The 22,030-nt window shown below is 53.7% G+C and overlaps 1 protein-coding gene across 1 annotated transcript; it reads left to right on the top strand.

Annotated features, from left to right (window-relative positions):
- Nucleotides 1-531: 531 nt before the first annotated feature.
- BMF (Bcl2 modifying factor) lies at nt 532-21,386 on the top strand. Its single transcript, XM_060098290.1, has 5 exons — nt 532-642; nt 1,025-1,152; nt 3,333-3,629; nt 5,162-5,322; nt 17,440-21,386. The coding sequence occupies exons 3-5, from the start codon at nt 3,338-3,340 to the stop codon at nt 17,539-17,541; spliced, it is 555 nt and encodes a 184-aa protein (XP_059954273.1). The 5' UTR covers nt 532-642; nt 1,025-1,152; nt 3,333-3,337; the 3' UTR covers nt 17,542-21,386.
- The last annotated feature ends 644 nt before the right edge of the window (nt 21,387-22,030 follow it).

Raw genomic sequence — 22,030 nt, 5'->3', positions numbered from 1 at the left:
ATGAGCGTCCCTTTGGATGTGTTTGATCTGAATGTTACTCGATAACAGTGTCAGACACACGTGTTCTCAACCTTCCTACAGCTTTGGGGCTGGAGTTTTCTTCTGACCTGCCCAGCAGCCGGGAGGATGCTTTGCCACTCCCCGCTTCCTCCTCTTCCACTCCCTTTCTGGACGCGCCAAAATTATTCGGCCCCTTGAAAGAGAAGACAAAAGTCACTTTGGCGCCCCCTATCTCCCTCCTAATAGGGAGGACTCAAGGGCTCTCGAGTGCTCCCCGAGCCGGCTTTAGGAACCGAACCTGCGTGGGCGACGGCGCTCCGATTGCGTTTCTGGAGGAGGTCGGAATTTGGCTCGGCCCCTTGCAGTGTTTCCAAGGGAAGGTTCGTACATTCGTGACCGTCCCTGGCAGCCGCCCAGCCCGGGACTTGGGGTTCCACTCGCCATTGGCCAGCCGTCGGTGTGACGCGCCAGAGGCGGGGCCTCATCAGCTGTTTGCGGGATGCCCCGAGCGGGCGTATTTTGGAAACAATACCGCGCGGTGCAGAGTGGCCTCCACCCGCGCCAGCCCGCCTGCCGCCGCCGCCGCCCCTGACTGCGCCTCCCGCCTCCCGCCTCCCGCCTCCCGCCTTCCGTCGCAGCCCGGTGAGCGCCCGGACGGCAGGGGGCCGGGCGGTGTTGGATCGCACCTCCTTGGGGAAGCGGGGAGAGGATCGCGCTGCGCGTGGGGGCCCGGGAAGGGTTGGGCTGCGGGCGTCTAGAGTGATCATGGACTGGGGCGCTGGGGTATGGGAACGGGGTACAAAACCCACATCTAAGTGCGCTGCTCCACGAAGGAACGTGGGGGTAGTAGCATTTGAGACTCCAAGGAGTTGGGTCCAGGTGGGCAGGGGAACCTGCGGTGCACTACTGAGCAGACCTGGGCGCTCGAGAATAGCCCGGCCTCTGGATCTGACTTTGGGGTAGGGCAGGGAGTTGTGGGACGTCCTGCATCCCTGCGGAGTCTGAAGGCTCCTCTCCTTAACAGCCGGGCTTTTTCCCTCCTTCCCAACTGAGTTTGGGCGCCAAGCCCCCGAGTGCTCATCACGCTGGACCCTGGCGCGGAGCCCTGGCATCACGACTCGGAGGCCGAGATTCTCTCCTGGAGTCACCCAGGTCTGCAGTGTGTTGTGTGAGTGCGTGCGTGCGTGTGTGTGTGTGTGTGTGTGTATGTACGTGTGCGTTGCCAGATTTTAGCCCTCGTCGAGGTTCAGAATGTCTAGCTACTGCTTCTCCTAGGAGAAGGAGTCTGACTTCAGCATCCCTGTTAGAGTCCTTAAGGGCTGGGATGGCTCCAGCAGGCTTTAGAGCCCCTTGCTAGGAATAAAGACTTCCCTAGTAGTGCACTTAGGAAGTGCCCTTCTCCTGCCGGTTTGCACACCACCTCTTCAGCTCAGGGGAAGGGGAGAAGAAGGTCTCTTTACTGTATCTCAGTTTACACTTGACCTTGTCCAGCACCTGTCCAGAGGCTCCCACCTGCAGAAGAGCCACCTGCAGTTCCTGTGGAGAGTGGGAAGGGTCCCCCTCAGGCTTGCAGAGCCACACCCTCTGGCTGCACCTCCCCCACTGTCCAGTCCAGGCAAGGGTGGCATTTGGGGCTTTGCTGGGAGCGGGTGGGGGAGGTGATAGGCTTCAAAGGAAAACCCAAGACAATGACTCCTGACTGTGATTGGCTTTGGAGGGCCCCATCTTAGGTTGGGATTGCCAACTTGCAGAGAGGAGGTGGAAGGGCAGGAGGGGAGCCCCTGCCAGGTGACTGGCAGGACAGCACTTGGTCCTTTCAGTGGGAAACCTTGTTTCCTGGTACTGATAAAATGTAGTTCTCTCACTCCCCTTTGGGAAACACTGTCCAAAGAACACCATGTGCCTGTTTTGCCATCCAAGCAGGCATCTCCTCGCTGGCCAGGGAAGAGGGCAGGATAGGGACCATAGATAGCTCAAGGTGGGTGGAATGGAGGGAGGGTTGAAGCAAGCACTTCAGAGAGCGCTTGCATTTGAGAAAGCCAAGATTTCTGAATTTAACTGAGCTGCCTTAAATACTTTACCAACCCACAGACCATTTGGCTTGTTCTTCAAAGGCAAGAGACTGGGAGACAGAATTCCCAGGGGACCTCTAATTGACTCTGGCAATGACAAACACTGTCTCTCTGTATCCTTAACCATTCAGGTGGTTGCTTTTCTGGCTGCCTCAGGGACCCTAAGGGGTTCCTGGTGTGTGTATAAGGGGTTGGCTTGGGAGTTCAAGATGCTGCGTGGCTCCAAGCTCAGACTTCCAAGAGCCATCGGGTGGAGCAAGTGGAACTTCTTTATCACCAAGAAACTCGTGTCAACAACCTGAGGAGTTTAGGCAGCGAGTGAGGTCACAGACAGAGGGCTAAATTTCACTTCCTTCTGTGAGGCAGGTTGTACCAATCTCAGGTTCAACGCTGGCAGGAGTGGTAGGCTCTGGGAAAAGATTTGAAGCTGTGGAGACTAGTGAGTAGGCTGAGCTGGGGTAGGCTGGCCGCTTTGCTGGATGCTGGACCTCCCCTCTAGGCTAAGCTGTGGTGGGCAGACAGCTGTACTCTGCTGAGAGGGCAGCTGCAATGACTAACCTGGGTTTTTCTCCACTCTCTCTCCCAGGACACACTCTTACCACATCGTTCAGCCTGTTTGTTGTGTTGAGCAAGCAGGGGGTGGAGACTAGGGTCTTGGGTAGGGCTTAGCAGGTTTGGAGGGAACCTGGCCACCCTAGGACTGCTGGCTTTTGTTTTTGCTGCTGAGCCTGGAGCTCAGCTCAGAGTGAGATGAGAGTTTGGTGGTTACTCCTCAGGCCAGTGAGTGAGTGTGCGTGTGTGTGTGTGCGTGTGTGTGTTGTGAGCACTGTGTGTACAGCCAGTCACAGCGCCCTCTGCCCTCCCACAGCTACTCACAGAGGCTAGTCTTGTTGACATTTCTCCAGGTACCCTGCGTGCTTGTAGCAGCTGATCATACCCCTCTATGGCTCAGAGTCAATAGCAGTCAAACTGCATGACCGTGACCAGCCTGGGTTAGAAGAAGAGGCCGAGGGGAGGGAAGGTGGTTCTGAGTGGGCCCAGGGAAGAAGCGTGGAGAGTCTCAGAACTGCGAGGCAGCCCACATTTGGGGGCAGTGTCACCCTTGGCAGTGCTTTAGCTCTAGGGTTGTCTGTCGTCAGTACCTGACCCCACTTCTCCACATAAGAAGGGGGAGCAGGAAAGAAGGAAGGGGAGGGGAGTCCTTCCAGGTATAGCCTGGGTGGGGGCAGCCTCCCGGATGCCTGCATTGCACCCTAACAGGGGAGATGGAGCCACCCCAGTGTGTGGAGGAGCTGGAGGATGATGTGTTCCAGCCAGAGGATGGGGAGCCGGGGACCCAGCCTGGGAGCTTGCTCTCTGCTGACCTGTTTGCCCAGAGCCAGCTGGACTGCCCCCTCAGCCGTCTGCAGCTCTTCCCTCTCACGCACTGCTGTGGCCCTGGGCTTCGACCCACCAGCCAGGAAGACAAGGCTACCCAGACTCTCAGTCCAGCCTCCCCAAGCCAGGGTGTCATGCTGCCTTGTGGGGTGACTGAGGAACCCCAGCGACTCTTTTATGGTGAGTGCTCTTAGCCTCAGGACTCCTCCCTTAGAGACTGGGGGAAAAGAGGGGACTTTCCCTCCCCAAACCTGCTCTTTGCTATTTCCTTCCCCAAATTGAGCAGCAAGGGCTATCGATGCTTCAACTCTCACCTGCTGCTTCTCTGCTTGTTACTGTTCCTCACCTGTGCTCCTCAGGCCCCGAGCAGGGCAGATTGCCTTGCCATTCTTTCTGCTCTTTTGTCCCTTCCTGGAAGGATCTTTGGGTCCATGGTGTCTCCTTGGGTTGGAAGAAGGGTACCTGGGCCTTGGCCTTTACATCCTGTGGCCTGTTGTGTGGCCCAGCCCTTTGTGTGGTGATAGTGATGTACCTTCTGTAAAGTGGCTAACGCTGCGTGGGGAAGGCTGGGGGATCTGTGACTCGCTGTTAACACTGAAGGGAAAAACCCAGCCTGTTCTGGGAGGGTAGGTTCCTGAAGGCAGAAGGTGGCCCCCAGTTGTCACTTGGGACTTTCTGTGCTTGGAAGGGGAACTGGAGAAAGAGGTTGGGCCTGCCTGGGCTCAATGCCAGCAAAGGGGCTGTTTCCAAGGCTCAATCAGACAAGACCCCTTCATTTGTGGGCTTCAGTGGTTGGTTTTATGAGCAATCTGCCTTCCTCTGGCAAAAGGGCAGGGTTAGACACTCAGTCTGTTTTCTTCATTTAGCACAAAGCTTCTGGAGAGAGGGCCGAGGTTTGGAGGCTATCTTGCTGTGTCTGACGGAGCAGATTGAGGAGACGCTGCAGTTATTCCCAGAGGGAGCTGCCCTATAGGACAATTCTGGCAAAGTAGTCCTGGCAGGAGTCTGAGAAGATAGATAAGGCAGGCGGGGAAGAGGGAAAGACGGGAGCAGGCCGGCGGGCGCCCCTAGTGGCAGCTCTTGGTAAGTGAGGAGCGCAGGTCTAGAGGTCTGGCCTGGGGCTGCCTCCAGAAAGGAACTTGGCTAATCTGTGGCTCAGAGGAGTCCTCTCTCCGTGTTTTTTGTGCCACTGCCCAGAGCTTCAGGGCCTGAGACCAGCCTTCTTCTGCTGCATTAAAAAGCGAAGATACTTTTTGCATTTCTCGTTCTCTGTCCCCTTGCTTTGCTCAACCCAGGAACTCTGGAGTGCTGCCTCCAGTGCTTTTCCAGAAAAGAGCTTCAGCCTGCTGCTACTATATGAGGGTAATAAATAATAAACTGTGGTCAAGCGTAGCTGGGTAAATAAGGACAGAAGGTTGGCAAGTTCACCCACACTTATTACCTTTGCCATGGCACTGCCGGTGAATGGAGGACTGAAGGCAAGGCTGGGACCATTCCCTTGTCTTCTCCAACATCAGCTTTCACACTCTTGGGCAGCAAGCAAGTCAGGCTGTCCACATTTGGCAGAGTGCCCTGCTAAAGGCAGACTAAGTTCCTCTCCTTTCCCACACTAGGGTCTGCCCTCGGCCCCAGGTCTCGGCCAGGAGTGGCAGGCATGGGGAGGATGGAGCAGCTGTGGAGCATGCTGAGATGTGGGCCCTCTGTCTTTGCAGGCAATGCCGGCTACCGGCTCCCCCTCCCTGCCGGTTTCCCTGCAGGCTTGCCCCTTGGTGAGCAGCCCGCTGAAGGGCAGTGGCAACATCGAGCAGAGGTACAGATTGCCCGAAAACTTCAGCGCATTGCAGACCAGTTCCATCGGCTTCATATGCAGCAAGTAGGCATGGGGGACTTTTGGGGGGGGGTGCGTCTGCTGGGGCTGGGGGGCTGGGGCCTGCCTCAGCGACTCTGTCTCTGCCAGGCCCCAAGGATAAGGTCCCAGAGTTTTGGCCTCATGCTATTGTGATTCTCGTGGACTGGATGGGCACTCTTGCCCTCGCCTCTGAGATACAAGTTGTTTATCTGCCCACTCTCAGCTCAGGCTCCAGGGAGATGCTACGATCCCTCCCAGGGGATGGGATAGCTTTCTGCAGCCTTGATTGACAGACTCTCTCTTCTTGAGGCCAGGGGTGGGAGATGGTTCCTTACAGGCCTAAGGGGAAGATTTTCAGGGTGCTGAGGAAGACTGGACAGTCGGGGGTGCCTGGCTGCGGTGCAGTGTAAAATGGGTAACCAAGGCCGGGGATGGGCCTGAGTTGGGGAAAGTGGTGGAACCGGTTGTAACCTGACACTTTCCAGCTGGGGAGGCCGCTTCTCATTGTCTCTGCCTGGGAACCGGGGCCTGGGACTCTGGAGTGTGTACCTCAGAGAGTCTCTCCAGACCAGCGGCCGGGCGCTCGGCCGGGCGCTTGGCCGGCAGCCTGGCACCAGCCCCGCCAGGGCGGAGCATCGCGTGTCAGTGGAGCATGCGGCAGAGCCCATCAACAAAGGCGGCGGCTGGCGGGCTCGTGCTGGAGGAGCCCTACGTGCCATGGGCTGGAGGCTGCCCTGCTCTGCAGCCGCTGTCTGGGCCGTCCCCGGGCACTTAACCCTTCCTCTCTGGGCTGACTTTCTGGATGGCTGCCAAGGTGGGGAGAGGAGCCTGAGGCTGGATCCCTGCTAGTACAACCACTGCTGAAGCGAAGGCACACCACCTGGAAGTGAACACATTTGCTACCTGTGGGACAGTGTCCCTGGCCCAGTCAGCTGTGTGTGTGTGTGTGTGTGTGTGCGCGCGCGCGCGCGCGCGCACGCGGGCATGTGTAAGTCTATATCTGACTGTATATCAGGAAATCAAGAGAATAAATAATCCACCATGATTGGGCAGACCCTGAGGTTAGATAGGGAACTTCAGGTGACCAGAGGACAGCTATTGGTAATAGAAGGTTTGACTTGGCCAGCACCAGGGGGAAGAGAAATTGACTTTGGATTTCCTGAGAACAGGCCATCCGGGGTTAGATATGGTGAGTGCCCCTGCCAAGGGGTTCTTAGGGAAACTTGGGGCTATACCTGGTCCTGGTGGCTCTCCCAGTCCCTCAGGAAGGGAGGGTGGCCCTATGCTTAGATAATAAGGCAGCCTAGCCGCCTCCTCTGGCTCCAAGCTCCAGCCCCTATTCGCTCCTTTGATTTTTCTGTGGAGACTTGGCTTAGAGTTTCCCCTTCAGTCCATGTGTGGATGCACTCTGATTCTTGATTTCTGCCTCTTGGCCTTCTTCCTGCCCATTCACTCTGCCCTGGTTGTGTAGGCCTGTGGTTGGCCTGAGCTCGCAGCTTCCGGTCCCGGGGCTGCAGCTGATAGAGGACACGGTGACTGTGGGTCTCCCAGGCTCGTCTGGAGAACTATCTGGAAGGCAGTTTTCTGCGTTCCCAATAGCCCTGATCTCTCTCAACTGTTCTTTCCCAGAATGTTCAGCCATCCACGGGTGAGCCCCTGTGGGCTTGGGAGCAGGCTGGGAGGCCTCCCTTGCCCAGCTGAGCCCTGGCACAGGACCAGAACTCAGCCCAGGGCCCTTTCTTCCTGACTCAGTTCCGCACAGGAGAAACTGGCCCTGATCCCAGGTCTGACCGTGCTCTTTGCTGCTTGCCATCATTGACCCCCGTCCAGGGCTGTCTCTTTGAAGGCCTGGTTCAACTCCATACAAGGTGCTGTCCTCTTAGCCAAAGCCTTCCAGCTGGGGAGGAGGAGGGGCAGAGCCAGAGGAGAACTGGAGGAGAGTCTCCCCTGCTCTGCACCTCACCTCTTACTGGTTCCTGACTTCCCTGGGCCCCTCACCATCCTGCCAGCTACCTACTCCTACCGTGCAGTGGCAGGAGGCTGGCCAACGAGGCCTTTCTAGCCAAGAGCTGGTTTCCCCAAACTTTCCATTGCAAAGAGCCAGGCTTTTTGTCCACTGGAGTCTTCTTGCTTTTATCCCCCTCCTCCCTGCTCGTCCTGCTCACTTCCCTAGGAGCTCGTCCTGTGGGAAGGGCCGGGGTAAAGGCTATGGGCAGATGGAGAGCTGGCACCTGTAGGACCTTTTAGCAGCTAGTTTTAAGAAATGAGTCATTTCTGAACTTGATTATGATATAAACTAATGTCTAAATATTTCGTATCTACACAATACTGTTGTCACTCTTACATTCTTATCCTTCATCTTCTTTCCCTATTCCTTCCCCTCATCTATGCAGACAAGGAGACTGAGGCACTGGGATGGAAGTAATTTAGGGTTAAGCCTCTGGGCTTCAGATACAAAGTCAGAAGGCCCAGGTTTGAATGCCAGCTCTGCTACCTACTAGACACCGGGAAGTCTCTGGCAGAGCCTGTTTCCTCTTCTGTAAATTAGACCTAATGCCAGAGAATCTGATCGTGAAGATTCAGTGAGAAAATACCTACGAGAGTTCCAGGCACCCAGTAGGTATTCTTTAATGCTTGTTTTCTTCTGTCTCTCTATAATCCTGACTGTCCCCCATATTTGTTCTTGTCAGTTCACAGTGCATTTCCCACCCCACCTGTCCAGCTGGTCCCTGAGCAGAGCTCCCTCCCGTGAGCTCCCTTCTACCTACCCTGTCCAGAGAAATCAGCACCAAAGCTGTTCAGTTGTGGGTCTTGGCCTTGTACATTTCTCCTAGGAGAATAGTGGTCAATCTCCATCACTGTGGGCTGAGTTTAAATAAGCAAGAAAGACAACCCAAAAGGCAGTAAGAAGGTTGAAGGAGCCTGGCCATCTCTTCTCTCCTCAGGTCTGGGATTGGTGTCCCAGGGCCAGACTGTGGCCATGGGTTCCCGACTCCTGTAGGGAATGTGAGCTCCTGCCTTTTGTCCCTGATTAGGGACCTCAGTTATCCTTTTTCTGTATGAGAGGAAGCCTTCTCCCTGGGAGATGTGGAGCACAGGGAAGGGTGTGATAATGGTAGTGTGTTGTAGGATGGCCTTATGGCAAAGTGAGTGCATCAGCATGACTCTAGATGCAACATGCTCCAAATTCCCCCTGGTGCTGGTTTTTGTGGGCCATAAGCCCTCCCAGCATGTTTCTCAAGGAGCTTGCTGGATGGAGCTCTAGCCTGGCTACCCAAGTTCAGGTCAGCCACCTGTTTAGGGTGGTTTCTCTGGGCAAGGAATTGGAAGCAGACGATCAGTGCCAGCGAGGTGCTTGCTGTCAGCGTTTTGGGTCTCCAAAGCAGCAACAGACTTTGAGGCAGAGTGAATGGAGGTAAAAGCCTTTCCAAACCTGGTCACACACCCCCAACTTCCTCTGCCTGGGTCAGGAGTGAAAGATTCTCCTCCTTGCTTTTCTGTGAGCTGCCCAGCTATAGCAGGTGACCTCTGGTGGTCTGCTGACTGTGGCCTACCTTGACCTTGGCTCTGTGAGGGTGCCCTGGTGTTTCTTGTTTGCCCAGCTTCTACAGGGAAGATGGCAGTACAGGTTTGCTTCCTACCTGAGCTCAAGGGATGCTCTGGCCAGAAGGTGAGTCCCAGCTTCTCTCCATTCCACCTGCTGTGGTCTGCTCCACCATGAGCCGAAGAGTGGACAGAAGCTGGTGTCCCATCCCCTTAGGAGAGTCTCCTGTCCCAATGGCACCATCTTGAACGTTGTGGGATATTTCCGGGCGATGTTAAGAAGGCAAGAATCCTAAAAAAAAAAAAAAGAAAGAAAGAAAAAAGTGGCTACTGTAGACAGTTGCATGAGTAAAGCTACAGGAGGATTGGAATTCTTCATGTTGGAAGTGGCTTTTTCACTTGGACCAGGAGTGGCTCCATTCAGAACAGTCCGATTTGGAAATTCCCTGAATAGTAATTAGACTTTCTGGAAAATGACATCTGAGAAAAATTTCAGCCACTCAGTTGAAACCATCTTTAGTTGCAAGATCACAGAAAGAATCCTGGACTTAGAGACAAATACGAGTTCAAATCCCAGCTCTGTCACTTATGAGTTCTGTGTTCACAGGCAAGTCATTTAACTTCTCCGAGCCTCGATTTCTCACACCCATCTTGTAGAGTTGATGTGAAAGCCCTTTGGAAATTGTAATATGTATAACTATTAATGCGTGGACAGTTTAACACTTGAAAATGGGTTAAAAGCTGATCTTAGGATTTTGTCCTTCGGGAGCTCTTTTGGAAGTTGTACCCAAGGTGGTGTTTGCATGGTTTATTAACTATTGGCCTCTCCGCCAGCAGCCTGGATCCTTTGTTCAGGGAGCTCCTAACTACTTTCTGACCCTTTGGGATGCTCTCCTTGTTGGTGAGTGGCTTTCTGGAGCTCAGACTATAGCTAATAAAGTTGTTCAGGCTCTAGATGGGACAGCCCTGGGCTGGAGCCCCAGAGATCCTCCCTAGAGTGAGAAGGGTCCCTACGGAGCCAGCCTGTGTCCCCGGAGTGTAAGGTCCCCCTCGGACATTGCCTGGGGAAGAGTGAGGCTTGGGGAGGGGCTGTGCGTGAGAGCCAGGGCCAGGGCTTGGGGGCCCTGTGTTTGCTCTGTGGCTGGCTCTGTTTATATCGCTCACTATATTTAGCTTCTGAGTCATCAGCGTGGCTGAGTAGAGCTGAGTTCTCCACACAACTCTGCACCTGACTGCTCTCTCTTCCAGGAGAAGGGCCTTGTAGTTCCGAACAGTTCATTCCCTCCCCACCAAGGCAAGCCATGGGGATGGGGTTGGCTTTGGGTTTTTTTTTTTTTTTTCTTGGAGGGGGTGGTGATGGGAGGGAGGACTTTGGGGGAGGTTCTAGAAAAGAGGGATAAAGAAAAACATCTTGTTTGCCTTTTGATCCAAGTCTGGCAACCAAGAGGGCATGTTCCATGACCAGTACAAGAACAGCCGGTGTGCACGGTGAGGAGGAGGGTCCGGCCTTCTGTGCTCAGCTTGCTTGTCCTGTCCAGGGACTGGTCCCGGGCGGGACGAGAACAGCCAGCTGAAAAGGCCCCAAGTTGGGAGTTGGGGCCATGTGGGGATCCTTCTCCAACGTCCTGTAGACCCACAACAGACCAGCCCCCTCCTCAGTCCCCTCTCTCCCTCATTTTTGACCCGAGCACACATACCCCTCTTCCCCCCTGAGTTCTTAAGAAGTTGCCCGTTAGTTTGATGGGGCTGTTCTCAGACTGGGGGAGACAGAGCCACCTGGGGGAAGCTGGGTCAGGGCCTCAGTCCTTCCCACCTCCAGGCCGTGGAGGGGCAGCCCATGGCTCTGGGGACATGGGTGGCAAACGCAGCCCCATCCCCACACCCCCAGTGGCTGAAGCCGGTGGCTGCCACCTATGTTAGAGGAAGCACTCCTGTCTTCGACTCAGCCAGCCCCAGGCTGCCCTTTCTTCCTGGGAGAAGTGATTTGTGTTTCTATTGTGGCAGCTGGTGGCTTCAACCTCCTGTTAGCGCTGCTGGCTGGGCTGAGGAAGCTCTTGTCAAGGAGGATTATTTTCCCTTTTCTGTTTTGCCACGTTGCTCATTCCTCAGGTGTCTAAGTCAAAAGCAATCTGGGACAGTGGGCCAACGGGGCCCAAGGGGCTGCCCCGTGGGTCTCAGAATCCCTTGCCCAGCTTGGCAGCCTGGAATTCTGAGCCCGGCTGCCTCTGGCTGCCATGGCCCATCTCACAGTGCAAAGTCAAGGATTTCCTCAGGACTTCATGGGCCTGCCTAGAAGATAGCGCTCCTGGGGCGGGGTGCTTTGAGCTGAGGGTGTTGAGGGAACTGCTCAGCAAAGTGCAGTCGGGCCCAGGTTTCCCTTGTCCTCACCAGGGAGTGGGGAGCTGCCTGGGGCAGCCACCGCCTCGATGCTTTACGTATACTTTTCTCATTTAATCATCACAGCAACCTTGTACTTCGAGACCCCATTATCCCCATCTTATTGGAAGCTGGGGCTCAGAGAAGTGGGATAACATGCCCATGTTACACTGTAAGTGGCTGAGCTGGGAGCCATGCAGATCTGATTGATCCTAAAACCATGGTCTCCCCATTACGCACCCCTGCTCCTCAGCAAGCGCTGCCCAGAAGGTGAGAACCTGACGGAGCTCCCACTTACTGCCCGACCCTGGCTCTGCGTCCTTTAAAACCGAGTTCTGCGTTCTTGCTTCTCCCCCCTTCAGATTGTAAAATAATCGAGGACAAGCCTTACAGCTTGCTCATTTTGGTGCTTCGTAACTCTTAGCTCAGTTGGGTACCTGATAAAAGTTTGCTGAATCAAACAAACATCTTCCCAACTTCTTTCATGTGGAGTTTTCCTGAAGTCTTCCTTAGCTCTGTATTCCTGTTCTCAACAGCAAGGCTTTGTCCTTCAGCCTTGCCGTGGCGGGTTTAAAATGGATGGGGGAAAGGGAAGAGGTGAGGTAGGAAAATGGCACTTTATAGAGAGTGTATCTCCCTGTAAAGCAGGGTAGATACAACTCTGCATTTTAAAGAAACTGAGCATGGTTTCAGAAAATGATCTGAAGTTATCATTTCAGGCCAGTTTTAGCTTCATTTCTGTTTGATCTTCAGTTAGCTCTCTCTGAAAGGTTTATTTTTTTTCTGGTCCACAGCATCCTTACTAAATAATGATCTGGAAACAATTTCTTCAAACATACTAGGGGAGCAGTTAGGTGGGGATTCTCTTTGAACAGTTAATACCATTTTCATAATGTGAATAAACACGCTGTAATATTTTAGTGAAAGAACATAGCTCTGGAGTCAGAAGTCAGGGGTTTGAATCACCCCCTCCCAACTAACTTGCTTGGGGTAACTTTTCTGAACCTTTGCTTCCCCATCTGTAAAATGGGATTGAAAATAATACCTGCCCTTCCTATGTCCCAGACCTTTGTGAGGAGCAAAAGAGACAATAGGAAAGCATTTTAAGTATGCGATATAAATTGCTATCTGTTTGGTAAGTTTGCATTTTGTGTGTTAGTTTCTTTTAAATCAGGGCTACAGTGTAGCTTTGCTCCTTCCTCGAATTTTTTGGGGGTGAATTAGCTCTTGCTGGAGCATCTGGTACACTGGTGACACACAGAGTCCCCAGAGGGTGTGAATTGGGTCCGAAGCGGGAGAGACAGAGGGAGATTCTTATCTGGGGAGGGCAGGGAACACTCTTTGTGCTTAGGGCAGAGGCCATGTGGGATGAAACAGAGTTTGATTTGTGTAATCCAACCTTGTCAGACACCACAGCCAGCTCTTAAAAAAAAAAAAAAAAAAAAAAAGCCTTTTACTAGTTGGGCCTCTCTAGGCAAGAGGCTGATCCTATCACATCAAGTACATCTTTAGACCTGGCCAGACATCAGTTGTTCCTGGCTTCAGACAAGTGGGTTATCTTGCAAGGCTGACTTTGCTATAGTCAGTCCAGCGTGCTTGTTGAATACCTACTATGTGCCCTACGTGTTCCCTGTTATCCAGGACGAATGATCCGGGTGTTCAGTTACAGTCCCTTGTGCACAGGGGGAGTGACTCAAACACTTGTCAACTGACTGCCTCCATCCCCTGACCACAGAAAGAAAGTGGGACTGAAGGAAGAACCCTAGATCTCTCATGCCTGGTTGTGCTCTCCTAACTGAAGAGAATATTTTTTATCCACCACGTTAGGGCCCCTGCCCTTGGGGCGTTCACCTCTATTCTTTCCTTCCACGTCTTGGTCCTACCCTCTCGGCTCTGAATTTGAGAGCTCTGGTGTAAGCTTAAATTCCCATCAGCTTCCTACCTCCTGAACCCCAGTCTCCTACCCCCGAGGTTACCCTGGCTATGCATTCTGGGAACCCCCATTCTTTGCAGGTTCCCAAACTTTGAGGGGTCCCAAGCCAGCCTGGGAGAGCTGAGCCTTGCACCAGGGGTTTGTACCCACTGATCTCAGTCTATGCACTGGGTGCTGTGCCAGGTGCCTGAGAGTCAGAGGCCAAGCGTACCCGTTCCTGGCTCCCCCTTCCTTCTCCCCTTCTCCCCCTCTCCTGGAAGGATCCATGTGCTCTGGTGTTTCGGTGTCTGTGTACCTCGTCCTGTTCGGTGAATGTTGATTTCCTTCCTTCTTAACTGTTTCTCTCCCTGGCCTCCCTTCAAGACCCTTTTCTTTCCTTTCTAGTCAGGGACTTTTGTTTAATTTTTAAAAAAATATTTTATTTATTGTTGTTCCTCAAAAATCAAGGCATTCTTTGATTCTCTTGCTATGTGGCAATTTGGTTTCCTTTCAAAAAAGGGCCTTCTGGGGGCTGCCCTGTGGCAGGAGAAGGCTGACTGGGGTATGTGTGGCATTGCTTGTGCTCAGAGAAAGGGTCGCTGGGGCAGTAGATGGTTTCTCAGGCCCTGTTCTTGCTGGTCGCATGGCTGCCAAGGCAGCCAGCTTGACCCTGTACTAGGCAGCCTGTTCTCCAGGCCCACCCAGACCCTCCGCCAGGCTGACCGAATTCAGTTGTTGGAGCTCTGAGTTATAGTCCTCAAGGTAATTGTGGATGACAAACTCCGAATCACCAAACGTTAGGGTTGGAAAGCACCTCAGTGGTTTCCAAATGCCTGTCTGTGGCCTGGCTGCCTCAGAAGCACCTGGGCAGGATTTACCTCCGGGCTGGCCAAGTCATTACTTTGGTGGGAGGGAGGGAAAGAGACTAAAGAAAATGCCAAATCATGAAATGTTTTCTTCTACGTTATAGGATCATGAGTGATTTTATTTTCTCCTCTCTAATTTCTTGTATTTTCCAATTTTTCTACATTACTTTTGTGACTAAAATAGACAATACATGCGACTTCTGATTTTTAAAAAATGTCACTCAGGGAGCATGTTCAGTACACAAATTCCTGGGCCCCTTCCCTGAAGATTCTGCCCCAGTTGGTCTGGGTGGGACCTGGGGACGCTGTATTTACAATAGCACCTCAGTAGATTCTGTGATGCAGTTGGGTGTGGGAACCACTGATCTAATACCACACCTGCACTTCACCTATAAGGAGACTGAGGACTCGGACAGGCTGGTGGGAGACCCCAGCCTACCAGGTTCCTCTGATTCCTGGCCCGGGGAGCCACCCACTGCCTAGAGTGCCTTCCTGGATGATTCAGGAGCCCGGAGGCCTGTCCCAGGCAGAGGCACAGAACCTAGGTCCTTCCTGAGGCTGGGCCTGTGTGCACCTAGGTCTGTCTGTGTCTCCCAGCAAGACCTCAGCCTTCCAGTCTGACAGCACTGTCTGGCCCACAACTGCATCTAGGTTCCCCAACACCCACAATGATTGGAGTAAGGATGCTTCCTGCCTCATCCCCAGAGACCTCAGGGCCCAGGAAGTTACCCAGGCAGCAGGTGGCCTCCATGAGGGGAATGTGGGGAGAAACTGAGGCATACAGGGATGGGATTGGTCCAGGCCCCAAATAATCGAGTTGTGATCTCCCTTCCTTGGCCCTTGAGCTGTTTTGAGATGATTTAGAGAAGGGGAGGATGGAGGGTCTGCTTGGGTGTAAAGAAATGTATATGGTGGCGCTTGGAGCATAGTCGTAATGGGTAAGGACATTGCCCTAGGGCCAGGTGGTCTGGACTTAGCCCAGTCCCTGCCACTTACTAGCTATGTGGCCAAGTTACCTAACTCTTTGAATGATCTCATCTGTAAAATGGGCATGATAATACATACCCGCGTCATAGGGTTGTTGAGAGGACCAAAGGAGTTTAATGTGTGACCAGTCCTTCTCATACTCTAATGTGTCTTAAAGTTGCCTGGGCATCTTGTTAAAAACGTGCATTCTGATTCAGTAGGTCTACATTTCTAATAAGCTCCCAGCTGATGCTGAAGCTGCTGGTCCGTGGACCACAATTTTTTTTTTTTTTTTTTTTTTTTGCGGTACACGGGCCTCTCACTGTTGTGGCCTCTCCCGTTGCGGAGCACAGGCTCCGGACGTGCAGGCCCAGTGGCCATGGCTCACGGGCCCAACCTCTCCGCGGCATGTGGGATCTTCCCGGACCGGGGCACGAACCCGCGTCCCCTGCCTCGGCAGGCAGACTCTCAACCACTGCGCCACCAGGGAAGCCCAGTGGACCACATTTCGAGAAGCAAGGATGTAAAACACAGAACCTGACACGCTCAATTTACAGTTACTGTCAGGATCATGGTTGTTATTGTTACTTGGCCTTTTCAAACAGGCACCCGAGGAGCCTCGGAATTCCAGCAGACTGGCCTCCCCAGAGACCAGTCTTTTCCTGGATTTTCCTCGTATTCCACCCTATGACCTTTGCACCTGTCCTGGGTAGCAGCTGGGGAGGGGAAGCAGAAGGAGGGGGTGCTGTGCTCAGCTGCTGCAGGCCGGCCTGAGTCTTCAGGTTTGCAGCTGAGTCCATTTTCATGCTGCTTTACCCTAACCAGATTTTGTTAAGCCGGGTGTGTGTCCTCTTTTTACTTGTCTTTGTTTACAAAACATGAGGAAGCCATCAGTCTCCCCAGTCGCAGCCTGCCAGGCCTCCGCTGTGGCACACCCCGATTTCCCTTCCCCTCTGAGCAGGAGCCTGTGCCTCCCACTTTCTGGGTTGTTTTCCAGTCTCCCCTTCTGCGGGGGAAAGAGGAATGCTATTGCTACAGGTATGGGGTGGGGGGAATACCTGACAGGGCCCTGAGGTCAGCCTCAGTTGACATCTCTCCTCTCTTTGTGGCCTCAGGCAGGGTGACAGGGAACCCAGCGAGGTTCCTGCACAGTTGCCTGGGGACAGGTCAGGGAGGCCAGGGCGAGACGTCCCTGCAAAGCTCTGGGAATCCAGGAACCCTGGGCTCAGTTTCCAGCTCTGCCACTGACTTGCTCTAGCCTCTTCTCCTCTGACTAGGAGTTGCCTCGTGGGGGCCTGGGCTGTAGTTAAAGACAGCAGGGGCTCCAGCTCCCTTACACACACGCGCGTGCGCGTGCACACACACACACACACACACACACACACTTCACATAAGCGTGCTTGCTGCCTGGGCCCCTGCGGCAATCCAAGTCCAGCCTCTGTGCTGGCTGCTTTTTTGCACACTAGGTTCTTATTCCCCTGTCCACTGAGAACCCCGTGGAGAGGGCCCCAGCCTAGTCCTCCTGCCCTGGCAGATAAAGAGAGAACAAAGACCGCCTCTTCCAGCACCCCTCAGTGCCCTTTGGACCTCTGCTGGCCCCTGGGAAATGGTACCTGTGTGGGCGGGGCACCAGCCACAATCCTGTGAGCCACTGACCGCTGACCTTTGCCCCCAGCTTCTCTGCCTGACAGTAGGACCTGGGATAACCTCCAGAGAGTAGTGTGCATTCTTTGTTTTTGTTTTGTTTTCAAGTATGTTCTTGCTTAACGTTTAATTGGCTCCAGTCAGTAGGAAAGCGCTCCAAGAGGGATTATTTATGGCTTACTGTCAAGAGCAGCTATAAAAAGGGCAGCACGGAGCTGGAGATGCTGGGAAGGGAGAGAGGGCGGGCGCACAAGTGTGTGTGTGTGCTGTGTGTGTGCGTGTTTGCACTGGATGAAATCAGATTTTTGCTGCCTCAGCAGTGTGGTTTAAATGGAAGATTAACCCTTTGACCTTCACAGTGTCAAATCACTTGCAGATGGAGGCTCCCCCGCTTTTCCCCCTTGTTTTCTGTGTTACTTTGGAGTTGGGGGAGAGAGGGGGGCACTTCTTCTCTTTCTTTCTGAAGAAAGTTTGTTGTTCATGCAGCTGAGTTTTGCGGGGCTCAGGAGCCAATCTGATTAAAAGCAGCACTTGGCTAAACTTTGGAAAATCCTGCAAGCAGGGGAAAAAGTTTAATCCTCTTGTGCACAGTGCATAAAGAGCCTGGTCTTTTCTTTTTAATGTTCACACTGCAATTGTATTTGGAGAACTCAACTATCTCCCCCTCATCGCCACTTCTCTCGTCCCTCCCCCAACTCCCCCAGTTTGCTGTCCTGATGGCATTAAAGTGCCGCCCCAAGACGTGTGGATCTGAACTTTGATTGGAAATGATAAGGAGTCGTGGTCTAAGGCTGCGTCTAGGAGTTACGTTGTTCTGTTTTGTTTTCCTTTCAGCACCAGCAGAACCGAAATCGCGTGTGGTGGCAGATCGTCCTCTTTCTGCACAACCTCGCTTTGAATGGAGATGAGAACAGGAATGGGGCAGGTCCCAGGTGAGGCTGGGCTGCCCTCTTCACATGGGGCACCACGGAAGGACATCGGCGAGGACTGACACTGTGTCTTGTGAAGTTGTTGTTGTTTTGTGTTTTTATTTTAAAAATTTCTCTCTGTGTACATAAGACATACCCAAGCGGGACCTCTTTCCCAGTTCAGGGCCTCGACCAGGAATGGGGCCCTTTGTCAAACACTGTTGAAGTAGAGGCTGGTGTGTCTGTGATGTGGGACCTCCCAAGGGCTCGGATGAGTAGATCCTTCGGTCGTCAGTGGTTGAAGACAACCAGGTAGTGATGTGCTCCGGCGAGTGGACTGTAGTTTTCACACAGGAACTTATTTAAGAAATAGGAGACTGGATTAGACCCCTGGTTCCACCAAACCGATCAGCCTTCCACTGTGGATGGGGCCCAGATCCGACGGGTCACACTGCTTTAACCCACCAGGGCCTCAGACAGGGCCTTTCCAGCTGCGTGTGGCAACTTCACTAGGTCGGTCAGCCAGCTCCATGTCTGGGTTCTCCTTGGGCCCAGCCATTGCCCACCCCAAGGGCTCAGGGATTCTTGCCCAGCCCCTGTCATCTCCAGCAGACCTCAGGGAGGGTTGGGTTTCTCCACGGACCCCTCAAATGTGCCGCAAAAATGAACCAAACTTCTGGGTAGGCCTCATGTCTGACTTGGTCCTACTTGGAAGCCCCAGGATTGGTCCTGAGGTGCAGAACCACTGCCCCCTCTGGCTGCCTGGGACTGGCTGGGTGTCAACCATGGATGAGCCAAATAGCCAGTCAGTGTGCTGTAGCCAGCAGCTTGTGCCTTTGTCAGCTCTTGTTTTGAAAGACCCAGCCAACAGACGGCGTCCCACCCCCAATAGCAGCTCTCTAGCACCAGAAGGGACAGGACTGCATTGCGGTGGCTCTGGGAAACGAGGCGGCCATCCCACCTCTAAGAGTCAGCCTTGAGGAACCCAGACCCCTTGGTTTCCTTGGAAACCACATACCTCCTCCCTTTTATCCCCATTCCTTTCTCACACCTAGTGGGATACAGGAAGAAGCCAGCAGAGCGGCTTTGTCAGCTGAAATGTGTCTTTTAGAGTAACAGACAGTGATTAGAGTGCGGAACTGTCAAAGCTGGGTACACACTTCCTGTCTTCCTTCAGCTTCCAGCCAGGCCAGAAAGGCACGCTCTGGAACTCAGCAGGATCACAGATGCCTCTGAACTTCTTCCCTTCTCTCCCTGCTGTGGCACTAATGGAGAGAATTTAAAGCAGCCAGTCTGGCAGCTCTGAGAGCAGACACAGGGAATCTGTTAACCTAGAAATTAAATGATCATTTTTGCATCTGTGAGAAAAGTTAACATTGGTGCTAACGGTGAAGCAAGGCCCAAGGAAAAGATGGCTTCCCTGGGCAGAGAAGACCCCAGGGCGACCCAAGGAAATTGGAGGAGTCCTGAGTAGACTCTCAAATCTGAACAAGCCCAAGCTCCTCTAATTCTGCAGAGAGAAGGTCTTTGTTACCGTTGAAGGACACATTGATCTTCCTGATGTACGGTCAGGCAGGTTGTTCACTGCACAAGGCCACCTGCAGAGGAAGGTAACGGAAGCTAGAATCCAGCCCGTGCTCTGCTCACTAAGCTGTATGCCCTAGTATAGGGCTATGTCTGCTTACAGGAAGGGGTGCCTTTCCTAATTTGCACAAAGGTGCCCTATGGGCTCACAGTGGCTCGGAGAGGGACTTCAAACTGCGTAAGCCTTGGTTTTGTTCTGCTTGGATGTTCTGGAGGTATTACCTATTGTTGGACAGAATTATATTCTCAGGGTGTGTACCATGGTTTGTCTGCTAAGAAGATAGGTTCCGGCCTACAAGAAGGATCCCAGGGAACAGGCATGAAGACTGGCGCTGGGACACGCTGACCATTGTGAAATCCAGCCTTCCCTGTGTGTCTCCACACCATTTTTTGACGCGCATAGGACATGTGTTGTTTTTCCCTCTCCTGGACCAAGGCTGTGATGGGCAGGCTGCTGGTGTATCTTTGAGTGGCACACACAAGAAAACCAGGATTACTTCTACCAGCCACTTTTATCTACTCTCAGCAGACTTTCCACATGAGCTGAGTGAGAGAGCAAATAAATGGTTCAGGCCTTGGTGCCGAGGCAAAGCCATCAGCTTCAGAGACCTTGCCGGGCCTGGGTGGGATGTCCTGTGGCCTGTCCTGAGAACTGAGCGCAGAGTGTGAGCAGCTCAGCTGAACATCGCGCCTGGGGCCGGGTGGAGGGTCATCTGACTGCACTGTCTCCATCTTCTGTGAAGCCAGGAACTAACTCACTATCCTAAGCAAGCCAGGGCAAAATGTACAATGCCTCTCCTTCCCCTCCCCCCAGAACCCGGGAGGTAGAATAGCCCCAAGAGGAAGAGAGGTTCCTCCTGGCTGGCTGTTTTTAATTGGCCTAGTGGTCTAGACTGGCCCCTTCCCCCTCTGCCTGGTGAGTTGGTCTGAACATTCCTCAAGTCCAACCTCAGGACACATGTCCCTCCCCCTGGGCTCCGTCTCCCCATCCCCCAGGAGCTTGGCTGTCTCTAGTTAGGGAGTGGAGAATCAGATTTAGAGGGAGGGACAGTCTGACCTGGCTCCTGACCTGTAACCAACAGAAGACTTGTGGAGCTTTTGTGGTTTGCTGAGGGTGGGGGTGGGAGAGGGACTGGAAACCTCCCTCCCCAGTAGGGATGCCCTGGAGGAGGGGAAGCCTGATATTCAGGGTCAAAACAGCCCTTCTAATTCAGAACCCCAGAGTAGGGGATTCTGGAAGCTGGTAGAGAGAACTGGGGAGGGAACCCCCTCAGGCCCCCCCCGTCTGACTCCCCCAGAGAGTTGGAGGACTCAGCCGGGCCTCTCTGCCCACTTCAAAGTCTGGGCTGCTGGAGAGCTGCCCCCCGTGGCCTTTCCTTGCTCAGTCCGAGGCAGAAAAAGACCACCTCCCAGTGCCCTCCACGAGCCCCTAGGGGAGGGGGTCTGTGTCGGGAGCTATGTGGCAGGCACGTTCCGAGCGCTCAGAGGGGCCCAGCTGACTTGTCTCTCTGTCCCCAGTGGCCCAGCCCCATCCAAGGATGGGTCCGGCCTGGGCGTGGCAGGGAGGGGGTGATTTGGGGTGATCCAGCCAGGGCCTCCACTAGGGGCTGGGGAGCCACTGTGACTGTCCCAGTCAGCAAGGAGCACGTGGAGAGCTTGCGAGCTTGTCTCGTTTGAGGGACCTGATGCAGTGGGGTAGGGCAGGTGAGAGCCCGCAGAAGCAGGCACTTCAGCTCTGCGGGCTTCTGCACATTAGTGCTGCAGCCCAGGCCGGAGGAACCTGCGGGGTCCCTCTGTGTGTAGGTGGGGACACCTTGGTGAGAGACCACCCTGGCCAGACTACGTAACCCATCAGTCTGTGAAGCCTCCTGGGGACAGTGTGGGCAGTGGGCTCCTCAAGGCTGGTGGGGACTTTGAGCCTTGAGGGAACCGCAGAGAAAGACGCGCTCTTTCATAGAGGCGCCAGCCTCTTGGGCGGAAGGTGATCGGAGCCCTGCAGGCTCCCGGTTCGCACTGCTCCACTCTGTGCACAGGAGGCCAGTGCCTCTCCCTGCTCTGTGAGCATTGCCCAGTGGGCTGCCCCATCCCTGGGTCCACAGGGCCTGTCCGGGGAGACCCAGTGAGAATGTAGCATTTTGTCCCTCCCAGGCTAGCTGTCCTGGGTTCTAGGCACTCTGCCTCTGGGAGAGAAACAAGGAGAGAGAGGGAGGGGTTGGGGACTCATTGTTTTTAAACCTGTACAGAATATTTGGCTTTGTGTTCTTCACATGCATATATGTGTGTGTATCTTTTCCCCCATCAATTGGTACAGTTTTTAATAAAACCATTTAAAGCAAAGCTTGTCTTTTTCAAGGTGTAGTAAAAATACAAGGGGATCTGTTGGTGGATTTGAGACTCCCAACTTGCTTCTCAGCTGCCCTCCTGAGTTACCGTCCGGGACCCTCGGCTTTTGTCAGGACTTCCTTTCCCCTCTTGGGGTTGTGAAGAGCCATTCTAACCACACAGTAAGCAGCACAGCAGAGGCCCCATGAAGTGGAAAAACATGGGCTTTGGATCCAGACCTGGATTTGGATCCGGCTCCAGCCTCCACCAGCTGAATGATCATAGGCAAGTTGTTTAACCTCTCTGAGCCTTCAGTTCTTCCATGTGTAAATTACAGCTGTGCCTGCCTTGCAGGATTAAAGGGAGTGTGTACAAAGGACCTGCCCAGGGCCAGCCCTCAGCAACTGGCAGCCTCTGTGACCAAAAGTACCCTGGCGGCCCCTCTGCACAACCCCCCACCCCTGTCAAGCTGGGGTCCGCTTTCCTTTTGTCGAGGTAGCATCTCATGAGGTAGGCAAGTTGTAGGGGGACTTCCTGGCTTGTCTTTCTTTGTGGATTAGCAATGTTGTCTGACTCAAAGGGGTAATTTAAAGCGCTTGACAGAGTTCTAA

Source organism: Mesoplodon densirostris, chromosome 4, assembly GCF_025265405.1.
Source record: "Mesoplodon densirostris isolate mMesDen1 chromosome 4, mMesDen1 primary haplotype, whole genome shotgun sequence".
In the NCBI taxonomy this organism is placed as follows: domain Eukaryota; kingdom Metazoa; phylum Chordata; class Mammalia; order Artiodactyla; family Ziphiidae; genus Mesoplodon; species Mesoplodon densirostris.
The sequence above is the reverse complement of the archived record's forward strand: the minus strand, read 5'-3'. Positions and strand labels throughout refer to the sequence as shown.